The sequence below is a fragment of the Gopherus flavomarginatus genome, chromosome 3 (assembly GCF_025201925.1).
Source record: "Gopherus flavomarginatus isolate rGopFla2 chromosome 3, rGopFla2.mat.asm, whole genome shotgun sequence".
NCBI lineage: Eukaryota > Metazoa > Chordata > Testudines > Testudinidae > Gopherus > Gopherus flavomarginatus.
Genome location: NC_066619.1, coordinates 107,340,859 through 107,362,957, shown reverse-complemented (window position 1 = coordinate 107,362,957; position 22,099 = coordinate 107,340,859). Strand labels below are relative to the sequence as shown.

Here is a 22,099-nt window from a genome sequence, read left to right as displayed (position 1 = left end):
TTAACTCTGTGTGGATGAGTCAGGGAAAACAGCTGACAATTGCAAATGAGGCCTATTTTTGACCTCTTCAGTTAATTATGATTTTGGGTAATCAAGCTTGGATATGCTTGGTACTTCTTATTGGAAACACCTATTGTTTGATAATCCCATTTAATAAAACACTACCTCATCTATCAAGCATATGAGTGGAAATTAATTAAAGAAAACCAGAAGAAACCCCTCTAGTTAATGCAGTAGGAACTACCACTTGCATTCACTGAACATGTAAGTACAGTGTTTCGGGCTTAAAGGAAGTATTGAACAGTAAGATGATTCATCAATTTTAAAATCCAGGTGCAACAGTACAATGAATTAATCAGTCTCCTTTTGAATGCCCCTCTCAAATTTTGGAAACCAGCTAAAGTCAACAAGTCAAGCAGACTCATCACACAGTCTTCAGGAACTAATTTATAAGCCTATGCTTTGAGTGTGCATATGCAATATACAACTGACTAGCCTTATACTGCCATAAAATGTAAATACTCTGGCTGCATCTACTTTAAAGGAGCTAAAAGAAAATTAAATGATTTTCTGCAGGCTGCATTTGTAAAGTATACACTTTTGTTAATATCTAGCTGAACTCAACTTTTCTATATGAAAACACTACAGCATAGGAGCAAGTGGTGTGCCCAGTGCTTACAGCATTCATCTTTCACCTTTAGTACCTGGGCCATTTCTGTTATATGTATTGGGGTGGCCTATCTTCTAATATTCCAATTTTCAACCCATCTACTTCACAGAAAACTACCAACCAGAGAAATCAAGCCACACTGTTATGTGGAGTTCTGGTGAAAAGCAAAAAAACCAGAAAACCTTGGGCTACTATAGTCCAAAATAAAGTCCATGCAGAAGGCCATATGATTACAAATATTCAACATGGAGATGTAATTTGTCTGGCCATTTGAAATAAACCAGATAAGTAATCTTCCCTCCCCTTTGAACAGCAGATCATTGTGTGCTGATCCTGCACGAAGCCGGACTGAATTACAAAGACACTGAGATGGCTGAAAGCCCCTAAGAATGCGAATGGATCTGGTTATACTGCAAGATCATGTATCTTGTCTTGAAATTTTGGGGAACAGAAAGAAGCTGTGCCCAGTTAGGAATCCAGTTCATAATTCATATGCAAATCAATTACCTACTTGTTTGTTTTACCTTCAGTATTAGCAGTGGGCTTTATCCGTTCATTACAAGCAACACAGGAATGGATCTGTACCTGCATACTGTGATGTTCTGTACCTTGAGAGAACACCCTGCACCCTCATATTCATCCTTATAATATGAGTGTGTGCTATGCAATGCAAAGTTTGTCATATTGGGTGTCTTCGGAAAACTCATGATGCATTGAGCATTGTTCTTATAGTGATGTTATAGTAATTGTTGTTACAGTCATGTTATAGGCTATAATTTCATGTATATAGTTATGAGGCTGAAAATGTGTCCTCATGGCAAAAACTCCCAAAGAGTAGAGGGGCAGTTCACACCTCATCAGGGCATGTATGGGACAAACCCAATCCAGCCTCACAGGAACAAAGGACACTGGCCTAGACAACAACAAAGGATCTGTTGAACTCTTGAGTCCCCCTCGTCCTTTGGTCAGTTTGATACTGTGATGAGGTAATGTTCACCTGACTCTGAAAGGGGGCGGGGGGGGGGGGGCAAAGCCAAGAGGGAAGAAAGGACATGATAAAAGGGAGAAATTTTTGCCATGGTCGTCCTCTCTCTTCCACTTCCATCTACAGACATCACCACCAAGCGACTGAAGTGCTGATCAAAGGGGAGAGCCTGGCTGAAGGGCAACCAGCCAGCCTGTGGCGAGAAGTGTCTGAGTTTGTAAGGGCATTGAAAATGTTAAGATCAGCTTAGAATGCATCTTGCTTTTATTTCATTTGACCAAATCAGACTTCTTGAGCTTTGACTTATAATCACTTAAAAATCTATTTTTGTAGTTAATAAATCTGTTTGTTTATTCTACTGAAGAGCATGTCAGAGACTCCCCTTGGGATAACAAGCCCGGTACAGAGAAGCGGTGGATGTGGTATACCTAGACTTTAGTAAGGCATTTGATACGGTCTCGCATGATATTCTGATAGATAAACTACGAAAGTACAATTTAGATGGGGCTACTATAAGGTGGGTGCATAACTGGCTGGATAACCGTACTCAGAGAGTAGTTATTAATGGCTCCCAATCCTGCTGGAAAGGTATAACAAGTGGGGTTCCGCAGGGGTCTGTTTTGGGACCGGCTCTGTTCAATATCTTCATCAACGATTTAGATGTTGGCATAGAAAGTATGCTTATTAAGTATGCGGACGATACCAAACTGGGAGGGATTGCAACTGCTTTGGAGGACAGGGTCAAAATTCAAAATGATCTGGACAAATTGGAGAAACGGTCTGAGGTAAACAGGATGAAGTACAATAAAGATAAATGCAAAGTGCTCCACTTAGGAAGGAACAATCAGTTTCACACATACAGAATGGGAAGAGACTGTCTAGGAAGGAGTATGGCAGAAAGAGATCTAGGGGTCATAGTGGACCACAAGCTTAATATGAGTCAACAGTGTGATTCTGTTGCAAAAAAAGCAAACGTGATTCTGGGATGCATTAACAGGAGTGTTGTAAACAAGACACGAGAAGTCATTCTTCTGCTTTACTCTGCGCTGGTTAGGCCTCAGCTGGAGTATTGTGTCCAGTTCTGGGCACCGCATTTCAAGAAAGATGTGGAGAAATTGGAGAGGGTCCAGAGAAGAGCAACAAGAATGATTAAAGGTCTTGAGAACATGACCTATGAAGGAAGGCTGAAGGAATTGGGTTTGTTTAGTTTGGAAAAGAGAAAACTGAGAGGGGACATGATAGCAGTTTTCAGGTATCTAAAAGGGTGTCATCAGGAGGAGGGAGAAAACTTGTTCACCTTAGCCTCCAATGATAGAACAAGAAGCAATGGGCTTACACTGCAGCAAGGGAGATTTAGGTTGGACATTAGGAAAAAGTTCCTAACTGTCAGGGTAGTTAAACACTGGAATAGATTGCCTAGGGAAGTTGTGGAATCTCCATCTCTGGAGATATTTAAGAGTAGGTTAGATAAATGTCTATCAGGGATGGTCTAGACAGTATTTGGTCCTGCCATGAGGGCAGGGGACTGGACTCGATAACCTCTCGAGGTCCCTTCCAGTCCTAGAGTCTATGAGTCTATTTCTTTGTTAAATTGATGAACTCATATAAGCTTGCAGAGTCCAGTGGGCATAACTGGACACTGCAAGATGGAGGTTCCTAGGGCTGTGTCTGGGACCAGAGATATTAGCTAGTGTCATTCAGTTGCACAATACAAGGAGCAACTTACATGCCAGAGGCTGTGAATGAACAGCCCAGGAGTAGGGGTTCTCACACCAGAGCCAGGTAAGGCTGGCTCCCAGAGTCAAATATTGGAGTGATCTAGCAGATCACTGATCAGGATAACACCAGAGGGGAACGTCACACATACTCTTTTCCCTTCCAGGAATGGGCACATGTTAAAAGCCCCCTAGAACTGCTTGCTTTTCAGTTTTGTTAAGCATTCGGACATGCTTACTTTCAGCACACACACATTTATGCATTACATAAATATGCACAAAATACATAGAAACCAAGGACATTTTAGGAGGAAGGTACTGATCTTCTCCTTCAGATCTTACTGAAATAAAACAGAATTTATACAACACAACCCACTGGATGTTTGGAAAAAGTGAGAATGGCGAGTATGCTTGCTTTGGGTCTAATAGCCTGAACTGTATGAAGGAAACTCGGAGGTAAATTTCTTCTGCAAAGATAGCCATCTCTCTCTTTTCTCCTGATGTTCGTGAAATCATTTCAGAAGAAAATGTCTCTTTCTTATTTGTCTTCTAATTGTGTTTACTGAAACTATATTCGACCTGATCAAGATACACATGGTTTGTGGTAGGTTTGTGACTAACTTCTTAAAAAAAAAAAAAATCCAACCCCAAGCATTTAGTGTATATTTATAAAATGTATTTAGATGCAAGCCAAATACATAAGTCCACTCCGTCTCCAGCGCTCCTTTACCCACTTTAACGTAGCAGCTGAATTTATCTTCCCTAAGCCATATTATGAGGGTGAACTACCATCAAGGCTTTCATTCAGCCAAGGAGGATATACCAGCCTCATTCTGGCATCCTGTCTCCAAAACCTGACAGTGGTATGTTTGAGTTTCCACGGGAATTCAGTGACTCTTTGGCTACTGCATATGGGCAATGTGAACTCCACAGTGCAACCATACTATAAACATCTTGCCTTCCTGCTAAGACCTGTGAGCATAGCACTACTGCTTGGAAACTAGAATATGTTCTCTGAGCTATACACAGTGCTTAATTAGTGCCAGGGCTGAGCACTGGCACCTCTAGGCTTGGCAGTTCAGAGCCCCGGCACCTCTGGGCTTGCTACACCAGATATGAACGTAAAAAAATTGCTTGAGACCTAGCACTTCTTTCATTACCAATGGAGCACTGGCTATCCACATAATGTTAACAAACTCATTGCATCCATTGACACTTGAAGCCGCTGCTGGCATAATTGACCCTCTCTTCTCAAATGTAGGGACTGCTTTAAAAAAAGCACACACCCATGTGTGCATGGACAGATATAGCTATTATCACTATATCTAATGAGACAGAGAGAGATGGACAAAACAGAGAGGATAAAAGAATAGATATTTCTTACCATGTGCCACCCAGCCATGTTTACAATGATCACAGGTTCTCAGGTTAATCTTCCCTGGCTGGAAACATTCACATGTGCAATTTACCAGTGTACAGCGGATGGCCTGGGAAAAGAAACAAATGCACATAAATATCTTACCAGATAATTTTTTTTGTTCTTTAAATATCTGCCCATGTGGTGGCTGGGGTTTTTGAACATTAAAAAAAAGAAAAGGAAAAGAAATTCTAAAATGCAAAGCACTGTTAATTCTTTTATGTAGGGTTTATTTTTCCTTAAAATGCATCTATCAATATCCCTTACCAATTATAAAAAAGTCCATTCAATAATAATGTATTCTATTATTCCATAGGCTGAATAAATTCTTAAATTCTTTAAAAGAATACAGACCAAGAACTCAATTTTTTTTCAATCAAGCGCATGAAGGAAAATGTTATTAGAGTTATATCTTCACATAGCACTATATTATGTTGGTTATAATCAAGAGTGAAAATACACATAAAAATATATACAACGGCAGAGCAAAGATCTCTTTTTTTCTACACCGTCCAAGCGTTATTTTCATGTTTCCCTGTTGGGATTCATACAAGATCTAATTCAGTTAAGTATCAGAAGGAAGCCATTGGTTTGGGAACTGGTTTTCCCAAAGCAGCAGTAAAATGAGAGAGGCACAGGTAGGACTGGCTCATGAGATACAGCGCAACTTTCCTTTGCACCCATTATTTCTCTCCGATCTCCACACACAGCCCTTTACCTTTTAGCCCCATATAAGTATTAAAATATAAATGTTTTCCAAAAAGTGTCAATCTGGATCTGTAAAAAGCGACAAAGAGTCCTGTGGCACCTTACAGACTAACAGATGCATTGGAGCATGAGCTTTTGTGGTCCAGTATGTCTGTTAATCTACAAGGTGCCACAGGACTCTTTGTCGCTTTTTACAGACCCAGATTAACACGGCTACCCCTCTGATACTTGACATAAATGTTTTCGACTTTTTCTTAAAAGGAAATCTACTAAAAACAGAGACTGAATATTGAGATTTAAAATCTGGACAATGAATACATCTAACTAAACCCATTCTTAAAACTAAAGTACTTAAGAAAGCTAAGCAAGTTTACTTTAAGGGGTGGGGGGGAAAAGCGTCCACAGAAAGTCAGCATAAATGTGGTGAGACTTGTGTTTCTAAACAGTGCTAAAGATGACCTGTACTCTTCAAACTGCTACCAATAAATTTATGGCTTGCATTTAGGTGTGATTTGCATGGAGGTTTGTGAGACAGAGGGGACTTAGCCTGATCATTCACAGATTAACAATCTACTGCAACAATCAGTACTTCCAGGAAAAGATCTCTCTACTGATTTAGATGCAATCAATGACTACTTGGGGGTTCAGTGAGGGAAGGGAGTTTGGTACCTATAACTGCAGATACATGGGAGCTTTATGAATGCTGTTGCCTTACAAACCTGTCCTAGACTCTTCCACTTAAAAATCTGCAATACCTGTAAGTAACAGAAATGCTCTTCCTTGTACTGAAAGCATCAGATTTGTAAGGAAAACATTAGCATGGGCAAGCTAAACTCTTTGTCTGCTGCCAATGAAAAGAGTTCAAGCTATTTTAAACATTTTATTTATTTATTTGCATCAGACACAGCAACTTCAAGCCATTTGCGGTTTACTGACTCATTCAATCTGTATTTCTTTGCTTGATTTCTGATGCAGGAGTCCTTCCTCCCTCCCATCTAGTCTGCTCTTTTACTACCTTTGACTCTCAAAAGCCCTGGTGGAATAAAATATCCAGATATTTCAGGGACTTATTTCCAAAGTCAACTGCCTTTACTCATTAGCTTGGTTGTAAAACATTGCTGTATGTATCATTGATTAAAATCATTAGTAATATGAAATATAAGGGCACAAAAGAACTGCTGACTATACAGAATAATATGTGTGTTTGTGGGTTACAAGGAAAAAAATTCTACTGAAAGGTCCCGTTTCATGTTCAATAGTTTATTGACTCAGTAATATATCAGACCTCCCCTGGTTAGTAATGGTGTCCTTCTCTAATATGTTCATTAATTAATGAACTCCATAATTAATTGTACTGTGAAGAGAATGAAGGTATTACAAAATGGAATGGTATTCCTGTTATACTGTATGAGATGTTTCTCCTTATAAACAAATGCCTTATTTCACTTTTTTTAAAAACTTTTTTTACACCAATCTGTTGTAGAGTTGTTGCATTTCATGTTACTGCTATGCGCATGCACATGTGCACACACCATCTGAAATAATGTCATTTGCTAGAGCTGTTTTATTAAAAGCTAACTAGAATTTCCATAATGTTTTCCCTATGTTCCACCTCCTCCCCTCCACCCCCCGCAAGATCTGTAGGTTTCCTGTAAAATTTGGAATCAGGCTGAAACTTGAAATACAGTACGTTTCAGCCCAAGAATGACTTTTCTCTCACCCCTTTGAAAATGTTCCACTTAGCCATTTTAAAATGATGACCTGAAAAAAATGTTTGCCAGCTTACAGTTTCTTCTCTTCTCCTGTGACTAAAAAATAGCTTTAATCGTGTTGAGAATATTACAGTACTTAATTGACTATGTATTTCCTATGTTAAGGCCTTATAACAGCAAAATGACATAATATTTGAAAATTCATGTAAACTTTCCACAAACATAAAAATGTCTCTTTTTAAAATAGCTAAATCAGAAAACCTTACAGTGGTAAGTAGTTTTCTTTATTAAGGTATGTAATCAGGCCCAGATATTTAGCCCAGCCTTAACTAGGCCTCTCTTTTGCTCCACAGGAATCTTGATACTTTAGGCCATATTCTGGCTTCAGAGATGCAGGTACACGACTATAAATTTTAATGTGAACCAGGTGTCATTTCTGAAAGATAAAGATGATGGCCTGGTGGTCAGGATGTTAATTTTGGGGCCTGGGAGTCTAGTCGGTGGCACAGCGGGGCTAAGGCAGGCTCCTTACTTGCCATGGTTCTGTGTGGCTCCCGGAACCAGTGGCATGTCCCCCTTCTGGCTCCTACGCGAAGGGGCAGCCAGGCGGCTCTGCACACTGTCCCTGCCCCAAGCACCAGTTATGCAGCTCCCATCGGCCAGGAATCGCAGCCAATGGGAGCTATGGGGGGCGGTGACGCCCTGTGGACTGGGCACCACGCAGAGCCACCTGGCTCCGCCTCAGCATAGGAGTCAGAGGGGTGACATGCTGCTGCTTCCTGGAGCTGCTTGAGGAAAGCACCACCTGGAGCCTGTACCCCAACCCCTTGCCCCTGATCCCCCTCCTGAACCCCAAACCCCTCATCCCCAGCCCCACCCCGGGGCCCGCACCCTCAGCTGGAGTCCTCACTCCTCCCATACCCCAACCCCTCCTACACCCCAAATCCCTCATCCCCAGCCCCATACCAGAGCCCACACATCCAGCTAGAAGTCTCACCCCCCGCACCCCTCTGCCCTATTCCAGAGCCTCCTCCCACACCCTGAATTCTTCATTTCTGGTCGCACCCTGGAACCCATACCCTAACCCAGAGCCAGTATCCCCTCCTGTACCCCAGCCGGCTGCCTTAGCCCAGAGCACCCTCCTATACCCCAAACCCCTCATCCCCAGCCCCATCCCAGAGTCTGCACCCCCAGCTGGAGCCCTCACATCCCCCACATTCCAAACCCTTGCCCCGATCCCCCTCCTGCCTTCTGAACCCCTCAGCCTCAGCCCAGAACCCCTCCTGCACCCCAAATCTTTCATCCCTAGCCCCACCCCAGAGCCCTTACCCCCTCCTGCATCCCAATCCACTGCCTCAGCCCGGAGCCCCCTCCCACACCCTGAGTTCCTCATTTCTGGCCCCACCCTGGAGCCTGCACCCACAACCGGAATCCTCAGCCACAGCCCTCCCACACCCCAACCCTCTGAGTAGGCAGGTGAAAATGAATGAGGGTAGGGAGAGCGAGCGAGCGAGCAACAGAGGAAGGGAGGATGGAGTGAGAGGAGGCGGGGCGGGATAGGAGTTCAGTTTTGTGTGAGTAGGAAGTTGGAAACCCTACTCAGTGCCTAAATTCCCCATCTGCAAAGCGGGAGTAACAAGAACAGAGAAGTGTTGTGAGAATAAAAGAAACAAAGGTTGTGATGTGCTCAGATGCTATGGTAATAGAAGCCATATATGAACCTAAGACTATCATCTTTAGTAAACAACACTTTTTTAAAAAGATAGTTTTAAGATTTTTTAAACATTTCTTTAATTAATCCAAAGCTAATGTACTCCATGATGCCATCTACCTCAGATCACTGAAGTGCCCAATACACAACTAATTTAACTGTGCTTTTTTTTTTTTAATTGTATTTGCTTTAAATGAGTCCCTATCAGTTACAATGAGTAACTATAGATTTGGAAAATGACCTAGAGAGCTGCATTTGGAAACTCTTCTTGAGATGCACACAGTCAATTAAGGGGACGGACTTAGAAGTAGCAAGGGGAAGAAGAGTTTGTGTTTAACCAACAGTGTGTTTGTAAGTGATGGTGCAGATTTGGCAAAACCATAGTAGGACATTTGTTAGTTCTTTATTTGCACACTGAAGGGGGAAGGGGAGATAGTGAAAGGGGCCTGATGTGACTCTGTAGCAGTTGAACACTGTATTCACTGTTGAGCCATCTGAGTTACAAAACAGACACAAAAATGCAAGTGTACAACATCCTGTCAGACATTTCAAAAGTTAACTACAATACGATTTCATTCTAACTGCCAATGCAAAGTATTGCTAAAGAGCTTTTACAACTATGTAATATATTACTACATTATTTCAAACTGAAATGCAAAACCTATTTCTCTGACTTAGCTTTCTCACAGTAATACCGCCAACAAGGAATGAAAAGAAAGAGAGAGGAAGAAAAGAAAAGAAATCAAAGACCCAGCAGACTTGAAGAAAAACAGAAATACAGGATCTTTATGTATGGATTGATACAAAATAGCACAACTCCTCCAAGGAAGATCGTAAAGTACACTCAGCCTATAGCACTCAGGTTAAAAGACTCCTTAAGTATGCATTGAAATGACATTCTTCAGCAGCTCCAAAGGAGCTGTTATGTTCTACCACGTTGATGATCCACGGATAATGGCAGTGTCATACATTTTTATATATCTTTTTCACAGAGGTCCTATCATAGTGCTTCTTGCATTTCCATTGAGATTCTAATGGTCTCCAAGGAACTTTTACAACAGCAATGAAAGAAACATAATGTTTCAATCGAAATCCATCCCAACATAATTTACGTGACAGATTCTTTCATCTTAAAAGCACTACTATTAAAATTTTAAAAAACAAAACATGCATATGCTAAAATATAATTCAAGTTTTCGTTTATCACCCCAGTGCCTCAAAAATACCTCCTTGCTGTTTCCTTTAGTTGTGCCTATAGGGTCTATGCAAGAATATGGGAACATTGCCTGGTATTCAATACAGCACATAGCTCTGAGCACAATATTACAGATTTAATGAAAAGCCTTAAACCTGAACTGCTAGACTTGTGTGGGTTTCACTCAGACACTGGACACTGGTATACTGTAGTTTTGGAGCATTTAATTATATTTAACAAGAATATATCATTCACATATTAATAGGAGCAGCCCATAACAATAATGGGAAATCAATCTGTCTGGCTCTTTTGAAGAGCTTCCATAAGAGACCATGGCCAATAACGAAAGGGAAAGCTAGCTGCGGGGGTCGAGGGGGGGCGAGGAGAGAGATGAACAAGAACATTTATTTCTCTTTATCTTCTCCTTGGGATAAAATGGGACGTGCCATCAAAATTAGAGGTGGTCTGCAATGTTCTCAAGACTTTTGAGAAAGAGCTTATGCAATGGATGTTGAGTCTGTATGTCCTGTATTCTAGTTTCAGATTCGACAATTACTCCCTTTGCAACCTTTAGTAAAACACTTAGGGACAGCTTGCAAAACCCTTACTCATGCCAAGTAGAATTTTACTTCTGCTTCAGCCCCAGGGACTGCAGGGCTCTGGAGCTGACAGCCAGTGGGGCCTGGCAGGGGTCCCATGACAGGTGACAGAAGTGACAAGTGACAGGAAGTCCCCTGCAAAGTTCCAGCAACAGGTAACAGACTCCTGAGGGGGCCCTCCTCAGTCGTCCAGTGATGGGCGACAGCCTCACAAGGGAGGAGGGGGACGCCTCAGGCAAGTGGCTGGGATGTCCCATTTTCTCTTTGGGAAATATGGTCACCCTGCAGCTTCCAGCCACTATGGGCGGAGGAGGAACCTCACAGCTCCCAGCCACCACGATGGTGGGGAAAACCATGGAACCACAGCCGCAAAAGTCACAGACAGGTCACGGCTTCCATAAATTTTTGTTTATTGTCCATGACCTGTCCATGACTTTGACTAAAAATAATGATGACAAAATCTTAGCCTCAAAAGTAACTTTTAAAAGAGCGTAATAAAAATGGTCTCTTCTCTCCATCATGTAATAGGGTCCCTGCCTTTGCCTTTTAAAATAATCCTCAGTATCTTATTTTAAACAAATGTTTCACAAAAAAATAACGTGGTCATTGTGTAATCCATTTCACAGAGCTGTGTTTTTCCTTTAAAAAATGTAAAGCAGTTGGTCTGGAGATATAGGAGCTTAGAAGGAAATGAACAGAATTGGCTGGAGAGCAGAATTCACTTCCCACAAAAAAATTTGTGTTATGAATTTTTTTGTCCTGAATCAATCAAAAATTTGAAATTTTTCATGGGGAAGGGATTTCAAGATAATTCCAGTTAGGGAGAACAGAAACAGAGGCTTTTGACTTCTAAGCTGCTCACCTGGCTGGCTTTTATGGCAGGCAGAAAGTAAAATTGACAAGAGCCTTCCATCTTCATTCCTGGGAAGGCAGACAGATGGGGTGCTCAGCGTTCTCCTTGGCTCCAGGGCCAAGAGGTTAGAGAGCCCAAATTTCCAGCTTCTCCACCTTTCCCCCAGCTCCAAGAATCACAGAGGCAGAGAGCTGTGGGTCCCAAGCTTCTCAGGCTGAAGCTGGTCGGAACAAGGGCTGAGAGCTAGGGAGACATACAACTCAGCCTCAGTACCCTCCCCAAAAGTTTTTGTCAATTTCACTTTCTGTTACAGGGAGGGAGTGAAATTGACAGGCAGCTAGGGAGCCCTCATTTAGATTTTCCCATCAGTTTGATTTTCCTAAAATACATTCAAAATTTTTCAACAAAACTGAAGTTTTCTTGTGGAAAAATTTCAGTTTTGCAAAAAGGGTATTTTTGGTCAGAAAATCACTGGAACTAAATATTCTGACCGGCTTTAGTAATAACCTAATGTTATAAACAACATGGTTGATGACAAATGTAGAGATCTCTTCTCATACTGACACACGTGAACCACAATTTGAGGAGTTGCATCAAAAAGACTACACCTAATTCCTGTAAATTGCTTGTTATTTTCATATGGGCATGCTCCTTCCCTGTGAAGTTTATATTTGTTATTTCTTGTCTTCAAAATTAAGGAAAGTAATCTACTTACAGGAAAGGACTTTTTTCTTATTCAATGTATGAACTTAGCGCTTAAAGGTTTCAAATGGACAGCCATTGTGAATAAAATCCTTTACTCACAAAGCAGGCACAACGTGGGCAGTGAAAACTTTCCCTCCATGTCCCCACTGATGTTTCACAGCCCTGACTTGGAGGAGAGAGTAGTTTATTTTTTACGTCCTTAGCTTCTCAGCAGACTGCTAACAAAGGAGCAACTAACCAGTGCCAAATGTGATAACAGTTTGAAACAGGGATGTCTCTCCACTAAGACCTGGACTCAGACCACAAGCTCTTTTAACATAGACCCTGTACCTATGTCCCTATGACTTGGGCAAGGTTTGAACTGAAGACCCAGTGGTAAAAACCTCTGTATCACAATACCTGACTTTTTGCTGTGTTACTGTAATTTTATTTTTATTTTGTATATAAAAATAGAGCACATTCTATGCTTACTTAGTAGGCCATTAGAACATCTATCAATTTTTCTCCCCATATTTCAAAGATTCTAATAAAGATTTTTTTTTAATTCCTTTCTCATTTATGTCTCATTAAAAAAAATCAGTTTTGTTGTGTAAATGAAAAGAACCCACTGAAATCATATTAGTTTTAATAGCTGGCAAATCTAAAGGACAATACACATTGTTTTAAATTAACATCAGAGCATTGTCATTTCTGGTCTCCTGGTTGGAAAATGCACAGGGAAACAATCATCTGAAAGTAGTACAGGCTCCCACTACCTGGGCTCCTGTTTTCTTGTGTTTTACAGCCAACTACGTGACACACAAGGTAAGGACTGCTCTGAAATTTCTAGGCATGGGGCAAAATAAAACACATAAGGGTTTCATTCTGAGCTGGATTTCAACATCACCTCTTACTTTGTGGATGCAACTGTGTCTCCACATTTTGCTGAAGGCAGATTTGACGGCACTTAGAAGTCTAACCACATGTGTCTGCTTTCAAACAATAAGCTAGATGGCTATGGACTACCAAATGGTCCATAGTTCATTGTTGGTGCATAACTGCACCTATAAATAGGTAGTTACTAAAAAATAGGCCTTGTGTGTGTGTCTGTATCAAGAAATGGGATAATTTAAGTCCACAGTTATCATAAAAAGGAAAATGAGGGGTTTTCAGTTTGCATTTTTACTAAACAAGGAGGAGGTTCCAGTTCTACCCTTATCCATGCCTGCATGCAGCTTTGCAGTACCTTAGACTGTCTAATCCAGATGTTCCCACACTGTGGTCCGTGAGTTCCATTCAGGTGGTCCGTGGATAGTTCCCTCTAAGGTCCGTGTCTGGGCTGCTAAACACGAGAGAATTAAGGCCCAACCACCTAATTAGTGGAGCCGCACAGGCATGGCTTCACAAATTAGGTGCCTAAACCCTGCAGAAAACGCACATGCAATGTGAGGTGGTGGCTGTGGGGGGAATAGGGGGTAGGTGAAACGGGCCAGAAGAGGGGGTGGGGGGAATTTGGGATGTGCAGGGCTGTGGCGGCCAGAGAAACAGACGACTTTTCCCAGCCTTAACTCTGTGGCTGCTGTGGCGGGGGAGAGATCCCCTTCCTTCCCAGCCCCAGCTCAGGGGCTGTTGCAGTGGGGGAGAGAGGGAGAGACCCCCTCCTTTCACAGCTCCAGCTTGGGGGCTGCCATGGCAGGGGAGAGAGGGCACATCCATCACATTAGAAAGACAAGACTACTGCTATTAAAATATGAGTTAGGTGCTTTTATTTGTAGGACAAAAATGTTTTAATCACCATTAAGGTTTATTTTATATAGTGCTTTTATCCAAAGCGCTTTACAGTAGTTAGCTAATGGTACAAAAAACATTTGGAAAGATCATTAAGTGGTCCACCGAGACCCTCAGCAATTTTCAAGTGGCCCACAGAAAAAAAAGTTTGAGAACCACTGGTCTAATCTGCTGAACCTGCACTGGTCCAGGATCAAGAAAATCATAATTATTCTTTATTTAAATAAAAAAAATTCCATTCAAAACAAGTGCTGGATAGCTAGAATTACTAGACATTTTCTCCCCACCTAAGTAAGTTTCCAATGTATGCTTTGGAGTTAGAAAAAGCAATAAGTCTGTTCATTTTGGCCATGAATGTTTTCTAAAGAAAGAAATTTACACATGCAGAAATATTTCCATACCTCAACAGAAATATGGTGCGTCCTACCACTTATTCCTGGTTCATGAAAGCAATTGAAAGCCATGTATCACCTTTAGATGTGGATCGTAACTTAATACAATAATCTTTACTGAACTAGTACTGAAGGGCAGTGCAGAAAGATGGCTAATTCTATGGCCAAAACACTGAACCGATAGTCAGGATATTTGATTCTGATTATGGGTCTGTCACTGCCACACAGACTCACTGCATGGCCTTGGGTAAGTCACTTAACCTCTCTGTAGCCCACATTTTCCTATCTATAAAAAGGGACAATAATATTTGGACCTATCACTTTCACAGAGAAGATTAATTAACAGCTTGTTAAGCCCAGTGATGGAAAATACTACACAAGCACAAAGCATTATCATTTCATCTGTCAATGTAAAAATTCAAACAAAATTATTTAAAAATACACAAACTTTCCCCTAGTAAGGGGATAATTTTAAACAATGGGATTATTTTGGAGGCCCTGTGTAAAATCACTTAAGTTGGTAAACAGTCATTTTTAACATGAAGTGCTATCCCAATACTGAGCCACATAGAGAAAAAACAGTGTCAATTCACTTTGTATTTCATTGTTCTGACGTACCTGTGCTGTCCCATAAGTCATCTCACATCCCTTCCACTCCCTTATCACTCAGAGATACCTAAATGTGTCCTGCGTCATTCACTGTACAACAGTGTTATATTAGCTATTTTATAATCACATTATATTCGGTATTGTTTCTTACTTGTATTTATTTTCACTAATACAATTTGAAAGGTGCTAATATTACTATATTTCTCTGTGGCATTCATTAAAAGAGTTACTAATACAATATGATAGGAAGGATGCCAACAAAATAGAAAGTTGTTAATGGGATAAAATAGGAGTAAGAAATATGTAGCCTTTAAGCATTTTACAAAACCACTCTCAACTGTTCTTGAAGGAAGGCTGGCAAATTAAAGAGGAATAAGGAAGAAAAGAAAAGAAAAACATAAAATAGCATTTGGAATGTTTCAGTTCTAAGAACCACTGTTAATTGTTACTTTGGAAGCTCATGCACAGAGACCTATAACAAGGAAAGTTGCATAGGCTTTTGTACAAAATCCCACAATGTTATTTTCGAGGAACTTTCTGTAGGCGGATTCCATACACCAGGGCCGGCTCCAGGGGGTTTTGCCGCCCCAAGCAGCCAAAATAAATAAATAAATAAATAAATACTTAAAAAAAAAAAAAAAGCCGGTATCGCCATCTGCGGCAATTCAGCGGGAGGTCCTTCGCTCCAACCGGGAGCGAGGGACCCTGTGTTGAATTGCCACCGAATAGTTGGACCTGCCGCCCCGCTCTGGAGTGACCACCCCAAGCACCTGCTTGCTAAGCTGGTGCCTGGAGCTGGCCCTGCAATACACACAACTCTTGTTCATGTCGGTGGGATTTTGTACAAAGATCGAGGATATAATATTACATAAGCTTGCCTCAGGTTTGTACCCAAAGGCAGCGTTATTTGCAATGCAAAAATTAAGACTTACAAACATTCCTTTGCTCAATATTTAAAAGCAAGAGCGTGGTTGATTTAAGTTTAAGAATGAGACTTCCTGTGGCTAAAAGAATGTTAGTAAATGTAGATGCTTTTCTTAAAGGTTAAAAAGACTGAATTGAGTGATTAATCCAACATTGTTCAATCATGCACCACCTTAATGTAATGGCAAGTATCTATTAGATACTTAATAACCTGGGTGGGGCTGACCATGGGAAGCCTGGGAGCTGTTACTTCCATTAAGGGGAAACAGATGCACTCTCCTCTTTCTGGGTAACTAGCTAGCACCACTATCCCCACCCAGGCCTTGAGTTCAGATGAGCACAAGAACTATAATTGTGAGTGGCCCCTGCAAGGGATAGCAATGGAAAGGCTTTTTGTATCATCTTCCCTCTCTCACTCACCCACTCAAGAGCTGACCATAATCTGTGTCTATACTTGTATCAGAATAATTGAACTGTCTGTTATTTCTAGGGTATTCACAGACAGTGAATTATTGTTATTGTATGGAGGGGAAAACCACAGGTTGGTTCTGTGTACATTCATGATACCTTTTTCATCATCTCATCTCTTAAGGTTCTGCTGGTAAACTCCAACCCAGGTTCTTTTTATTAGTTGTTATTATTATTATTACAACTACTACTACTTTCTTAGTACCTATGGAAATGTTTATACCATTAGTCTCTGTAAAGTTTATGAAGAAATATGCTTTTTCTGCAACATTTAAAAAAAGATATTGAGCCTTAAGACTAGTCCATATTACAGGCTGAATCAACATAATAAGTGATAGCAACTCAATAATATGGTCTATTGGGTCAAAAATCTGTGAACTAAGGAGGATTTATTTGATAACTCCTTGTGAACAATTTACAGTCTCTAAGAGCTACTCCCATCTATCAGATCAAAAACCAAATTTTCAGATACTGCCTTTATACAAATTAACCAAAAGAAGGTAAAAGTTCACAAGATCTTAAATAAATAATCCAAAGTAAATAATCCTCATTCTCAAGATTAGCTTCGATTTGTTTAAAAAAGCTAAAGCCTGTCTAGTAAATAATACAAGTGCCAGCACACAAGTATGTACAGAAACATGCCTTTGACCAGATAAACAATAAACCTTTTAGAGTGTCCATACAAAGTGATGTTGGACAAAATGTACCCAAGACAAAACAGAACTTAAAAATGTAATAAACTGCTTCCCCCACCCTTTTTCCTTTGTAAGTACATCAAAGAAAAGTAATCAAAACTCTAATTTTAGGAGGGCCATTCTGCCTGATTTTTGGTATATCTGTTCCTTTGTGTCCATTTCAGTCAGGCAAATATTCCCTTTCAGAAACAAGATTTATATTGAAAATATGTTGGTTATTGCCTAATCTGTTCTCATTTCCCAAGAAGACTGTATTTTTGAAGTTAGGCTTGCCAACTTTCTAATCGCACAAAACCGAACATCCTTGCCCTGCCCCTTCTCTGAGGCCCCGCCCCCATTCACGCCATCCCCTCTCCCTCTGTTGCTTGTTCTCCCCCACCGTCACTCACCTTCACTGGACTCTGGCAGGGGATTGGGGTGAGGGAGGGAGGTTGGAGTCTCTGGCTTGGGCCTGGGTATGAGAGATTTGGGATGCAGGAGAGGGCTCCGAGCTGGGGCAGAGGGTTGGGGTACGGGCTCTAGGTGGGGCCAGAAATGATGGGTTTCTGGGCTGGGGCCGGGGGGGATCGGAGTGCAGGAGGGGATGTAGGCTATGGCTGACGGTATGGACTCTGGGGTGGGGCCGGGGATGAGGGATTTGGAGTGCAGGAGGGGGCACTGGCTGGGGCAGGGGTTTGGTGTGTGGGGGGGGTGAGGGCTCCTGCTGGTGGTGTGGGTTCTGGGGTGGGCCAGAGATGAGGGGTTTGGGGTGCAGGAGGGAGCTGGGACAGGGGGTTGGGAGGTTGGGGCGGTGCGGGCTGCAGGAGAGAGTTTGGATGAGGAAGGGACTTCGGGGTGGGGCAGGGGGTTAGGGTGCAGGAGAGGGTTTGGGGTGCAAGGTCCCAGCGGTGCTTACCATGACTCCCGGCCACCAGGTCCCTGCAGCCCCTAGACGCATAGGCTGCCAGGCAGGCTCCATGCGCTGCCCTCATGCCTGCAGGCACCTCCTCTGCAGCTCCTATTGGTCATGGTTCCCGGCTGCCCATGTGTCTGGAGGCTGCAGGGAAGTGGCAGTCGCTTCTGGGAGCCATGCAGAGCTAGGGCGGGCAGAGAGCCTGCCTTATCCCCAGGGCTGCCGCTGTACCGCTAGCTGGAGTTGCCAGGATCTCTTTTCAACTGGGCATCCCAATTGAAAACCAGACGCTTGGCAACCCTATTTGAAGTGTTTAACATTTCACGTGACTCTGTTTTGCAGTTTTATATGATGGGCTTTCTTTTAGCTAGAAAAAATTTAGACAGCATTGTGCTGCATTTCAGTCAGTTCAGGTAAATAAGGCAAAGCATGAAGTTACATCTAGTACCTACAGTGCAGGATTAAAATGTTTTGAAGAGAAAAGCATTCAGTCGATGTCTGTGGAGGGACTGGCAAAAGGGTGTTCAGGCCTAGTAGTGAGAACTGAGGTTGGAAGCCAGGAACCAGAGCCAGAACCAGAGCTGGGGTCAGGAGTCACACCAAACTCACTGTCAGGAGTCATGCTGAGTGTCAGGACCAGAGTCGGACACCTGTGTCAAGCTGCAGTCAGGAATGAGGGAACAGTGCCAGGCTCCAGCCAAGGTCAGAGTCAGATAGCAGTACCAAAGGTCAAACTGGGGTCAGTGAACAGCACCAGGGTCAACCAGAGTCAGGCATTTGGGTCTAGTACAGCACTAGATCAGGAATTCGCTCAGTTGCTTGGACAACTTCCTGTGCCACCTTCTGACTTAGGTCGCGTGTTTGGGTCAATCGGTGGGGCCAGATGACTGGTGCACTTAGGAGCTTGATTGGCAACACCCCTGGGGGGCCAGAGTTCTGCTATCCCCTTTTCCTGCTAGTTCTGGAGAGCTGTCAGGCAGCAGCCTCACACTGGGCACCACTTGGGGACCCACGCCTGGGTTCAAGACCTGCAAACCCTCACAGTTTGTTGCCAGAATTCAAGTTTTCCCAAACTGCATGACTTCCTTTTATAAAACAGGGGACAACGTGAACAGGAACTGTACATGAAACTAGTGATCTGTTAGCTCCACCTGAGATCTATTTTTAAAGTATAACCTGTAATAACTATTGATCAGGAGCTACAACCTGCAGTTTTCACTCAGGCCAGCACTTCACTGATTGAAAGATGACACCTTCGGCATGCATCAGCAAAGACAGTTGCAAAAAAACAAACTAACAAAATACTTACTCGAGATGCATGCACTCAGATTAAAAGCAGAAAAATTCTCTCTTCTTTGGATCAATTAGTTTACTACCATTCTCCAAAAACGTTACTATCCCCTTTTTATCATAAATATTTTGAAATATATGCTTCCATCTTTTCCAGAGAACAAAACAAGGGAAAGTTTTTCCATCAAGGTGTATTAGGTATAAACATAAGCTCTGTCCTCGAAACTTTAAAAAAGGGGGAAGAAAAATTCCAACAATTTTGAAATAGATAAATCTTTTCTTCGTGGCCAGTGTAGAGCTCCATTATATGTAACTGCTTACGGGAAAAAAAAACGTATTGGTTCTCTCTGAAGGATTTTCTTTTATACATAGCTTTATCCTATAATTTTGTCCCTGTTGGGCATGCTGCCTAAATTTAAACACAAACAGTCAAGCAATGAAGAAACATTAACACATTTACTGTGAACAAAAACTCCCAGTTGTACAGTGAAATTTTAATACATTTCAACTTATCTCTTTTACTAATGGGGAGAGTACAAACCCTGCAGGAATTCGCTCTGCAAACTGGTAATTACAGTAGACTCACTATTTTATAATGCATATGTATAGTCAGACACAAGAACCATAGCTGCCCTTTTGATGTAGGTTACAATAGGAATGTTAAAAAAAATTATGAACATCTACAGCAATTCTAAAGGAAATCATTATTTCACAGAACGGTGTCCTTTAGCTACGCTCATGAACATAAATATATACATGCACACAAATACATACATATATATTTGCTTTTATAGACCAAAACACAAGCTTTATCAGGGTGTTCTTTTTAATTTCAGTGACAGAATAAATCTGCCGTTCTTTGTACAAGACTAGAGGTTCCAATAGATAATATGTGCTAGCTCAGAAATGTAGTTTTCTCCTCTAAACCTCCTTTCCCCACAACCCAAATTTAAACAGTTGTAACCTTCAGATATGTGTCACATTAAATCTTTACAGCACATAATTAAGAGTACTATTTTAATCTTACAGACTCATACCATGTAACGTGCAGTGCAGCTCAAGTAATACATGCTTTGTCTGGTATCTTATCCTTTTGATTTGTACTGTGGCACATACAGAGAGAGATCTAGTTTCATGTGGTAGAGGATTAGCTCAATGTGCATTTTAATTCTGCTGCCATGCATAGGTGTAGTGTAATACCTACTTTTCATACAACAGTAGAATTAAAGGAAGGGTAAAATAAAAGGCAAATGCTCAGAAGATTAATACATATGTTTTCAGGACTGATCTGTCTGAATCTATTCAGGCTCGTATACAGTGTCCATCACTGTAGTGTCAGAACCTACAAGCATTCCATCCATTGAACTGCTACTGTGTTCAATGGGAACATTTCAAACAGGCACATGCACGCCACACTTTTTACATATACAATAACAGAAATGTAAGGTGGGACAGGACCTCCACAGGTCATCTAGTCTTTCTGCACACTTAATCATATGCGTACACACTTCTCTCACAAGATAGAAAAATTCTGTACACTCTATTTAAAATAAATAGAATGTCAAGAACGCTGAGCGCCCACATCTGAGTGATCATGCACCACATACAAAGTTATGTTAGCATATCAATATTTATCACATTTTCATTTTCTACTACGTGCAGCAGTGTTTATGAATATATCTTTCACTAAAACTTGCAAGAGAGACCATCAGATAGTTATCAACAAATTTCAAACACTGATTTGTCTACATATCTTATCTTATTCTAATTCTTTTTGAGCCAAATTCTGCAAATTTACCCATTAACTACCTTGTGGTATGTATTTAATAAAGGGACCAAAAATGCTCTACTCCTGTATGCAACACATATGTGTTGTACTATTTAGGCAGTAGCGCAAGATCTGCAACCTCCCTGTGCCAGGGAAAAACTGGTTCATGTTCAGATAGAAGAAGTCACAGCTAAAAGCACTAGCTTCCAAATCCACTTCCCAAATAGGAGGATTGATGTTAGGAATAATAGTTTAAATTAACACGATTGACTGGATCAGCACTATGTTGGCTTGTAGAGCCTCTGAACTGCACCCTGGCATGCAGTCACCACGGGGGGGTGGGGCGGGGAGAGAGAGAGAGAGAGAGAGAGAGAAGTGGTGGTGCTATGTTTGAATTGTTAACTTAAGGCATTACACTTAATATATGCACTGGTGTCAGATGTTGTACTTGTGTCTACTGAGAAAATAAAATCTACACAGTGCAAGGATAGAAGAGAAGTGTGTTCGTCAGCACCTCAAAAGTGTAAAACATTTCTCACTATAACAAATTTAGGTTCCACAGAATAGATGATAGTATGCTGTATCATTTATTATTTTGGCTGAGGCAAGAAACATGTGCTTGGTCAGCAATTCTCTATTGGAAGCATATGGGATGTTACACTTAAGCTCTTTCTCTGAACTTATGGTCACTTTTGTACATCATAATTAGGGCAGCGGTTTTGCCACAAAGATTTCAGTTAAAAATCACAGCTCTCTTACAAGGTGTTTTGAACCTTAACAGGGTGGGCAGAAGAGGTGTGCAGAACCCTAGTGTGACGTGCATAGTTTGGACTGCCAGATGATGTGGTGTTATCATGCTGAATTTCTGGATGTCAGAATTGAAGAGGGGAAGAATAAGAGGCGGCAAACCAGAATCCTTTTCACAGGGTACAGGGGATTGGATCTAGTGCATTTCTGGATAATGGGACAACTTTTTGCAATGCAGACATACCAAACAGCTGACTTACCACTTTCCAACTGGATT

At 41.5% G+C, this 22,099-nt stretch overlaps 1 protein-coding gene across 2 annotated transcripts in view; it reads right to left on the bottom strand.

The window, feature by feature from the left end:
* BNC2 (basonuclin 2) overlaps positions 1 to 22,099 on the bottom strand; it is a 364,384-nt gene that overhangs the window by 118,436 nt on the left and 223,849 nt on the right. For both annotated transcript variants that reach the window (XM_050944150.1, XM_050944151.1), the window contains one exon: positions 4,755 to 4,857. In XM_050944150.1, the coding sequence (XP_050800107.1) occupies positions 4,755 to 4,857 (103 nt within the window). The remainder of the gene's footprint in view (positions 1 to 4,754; positions 4,858 to 22,099) is intronic.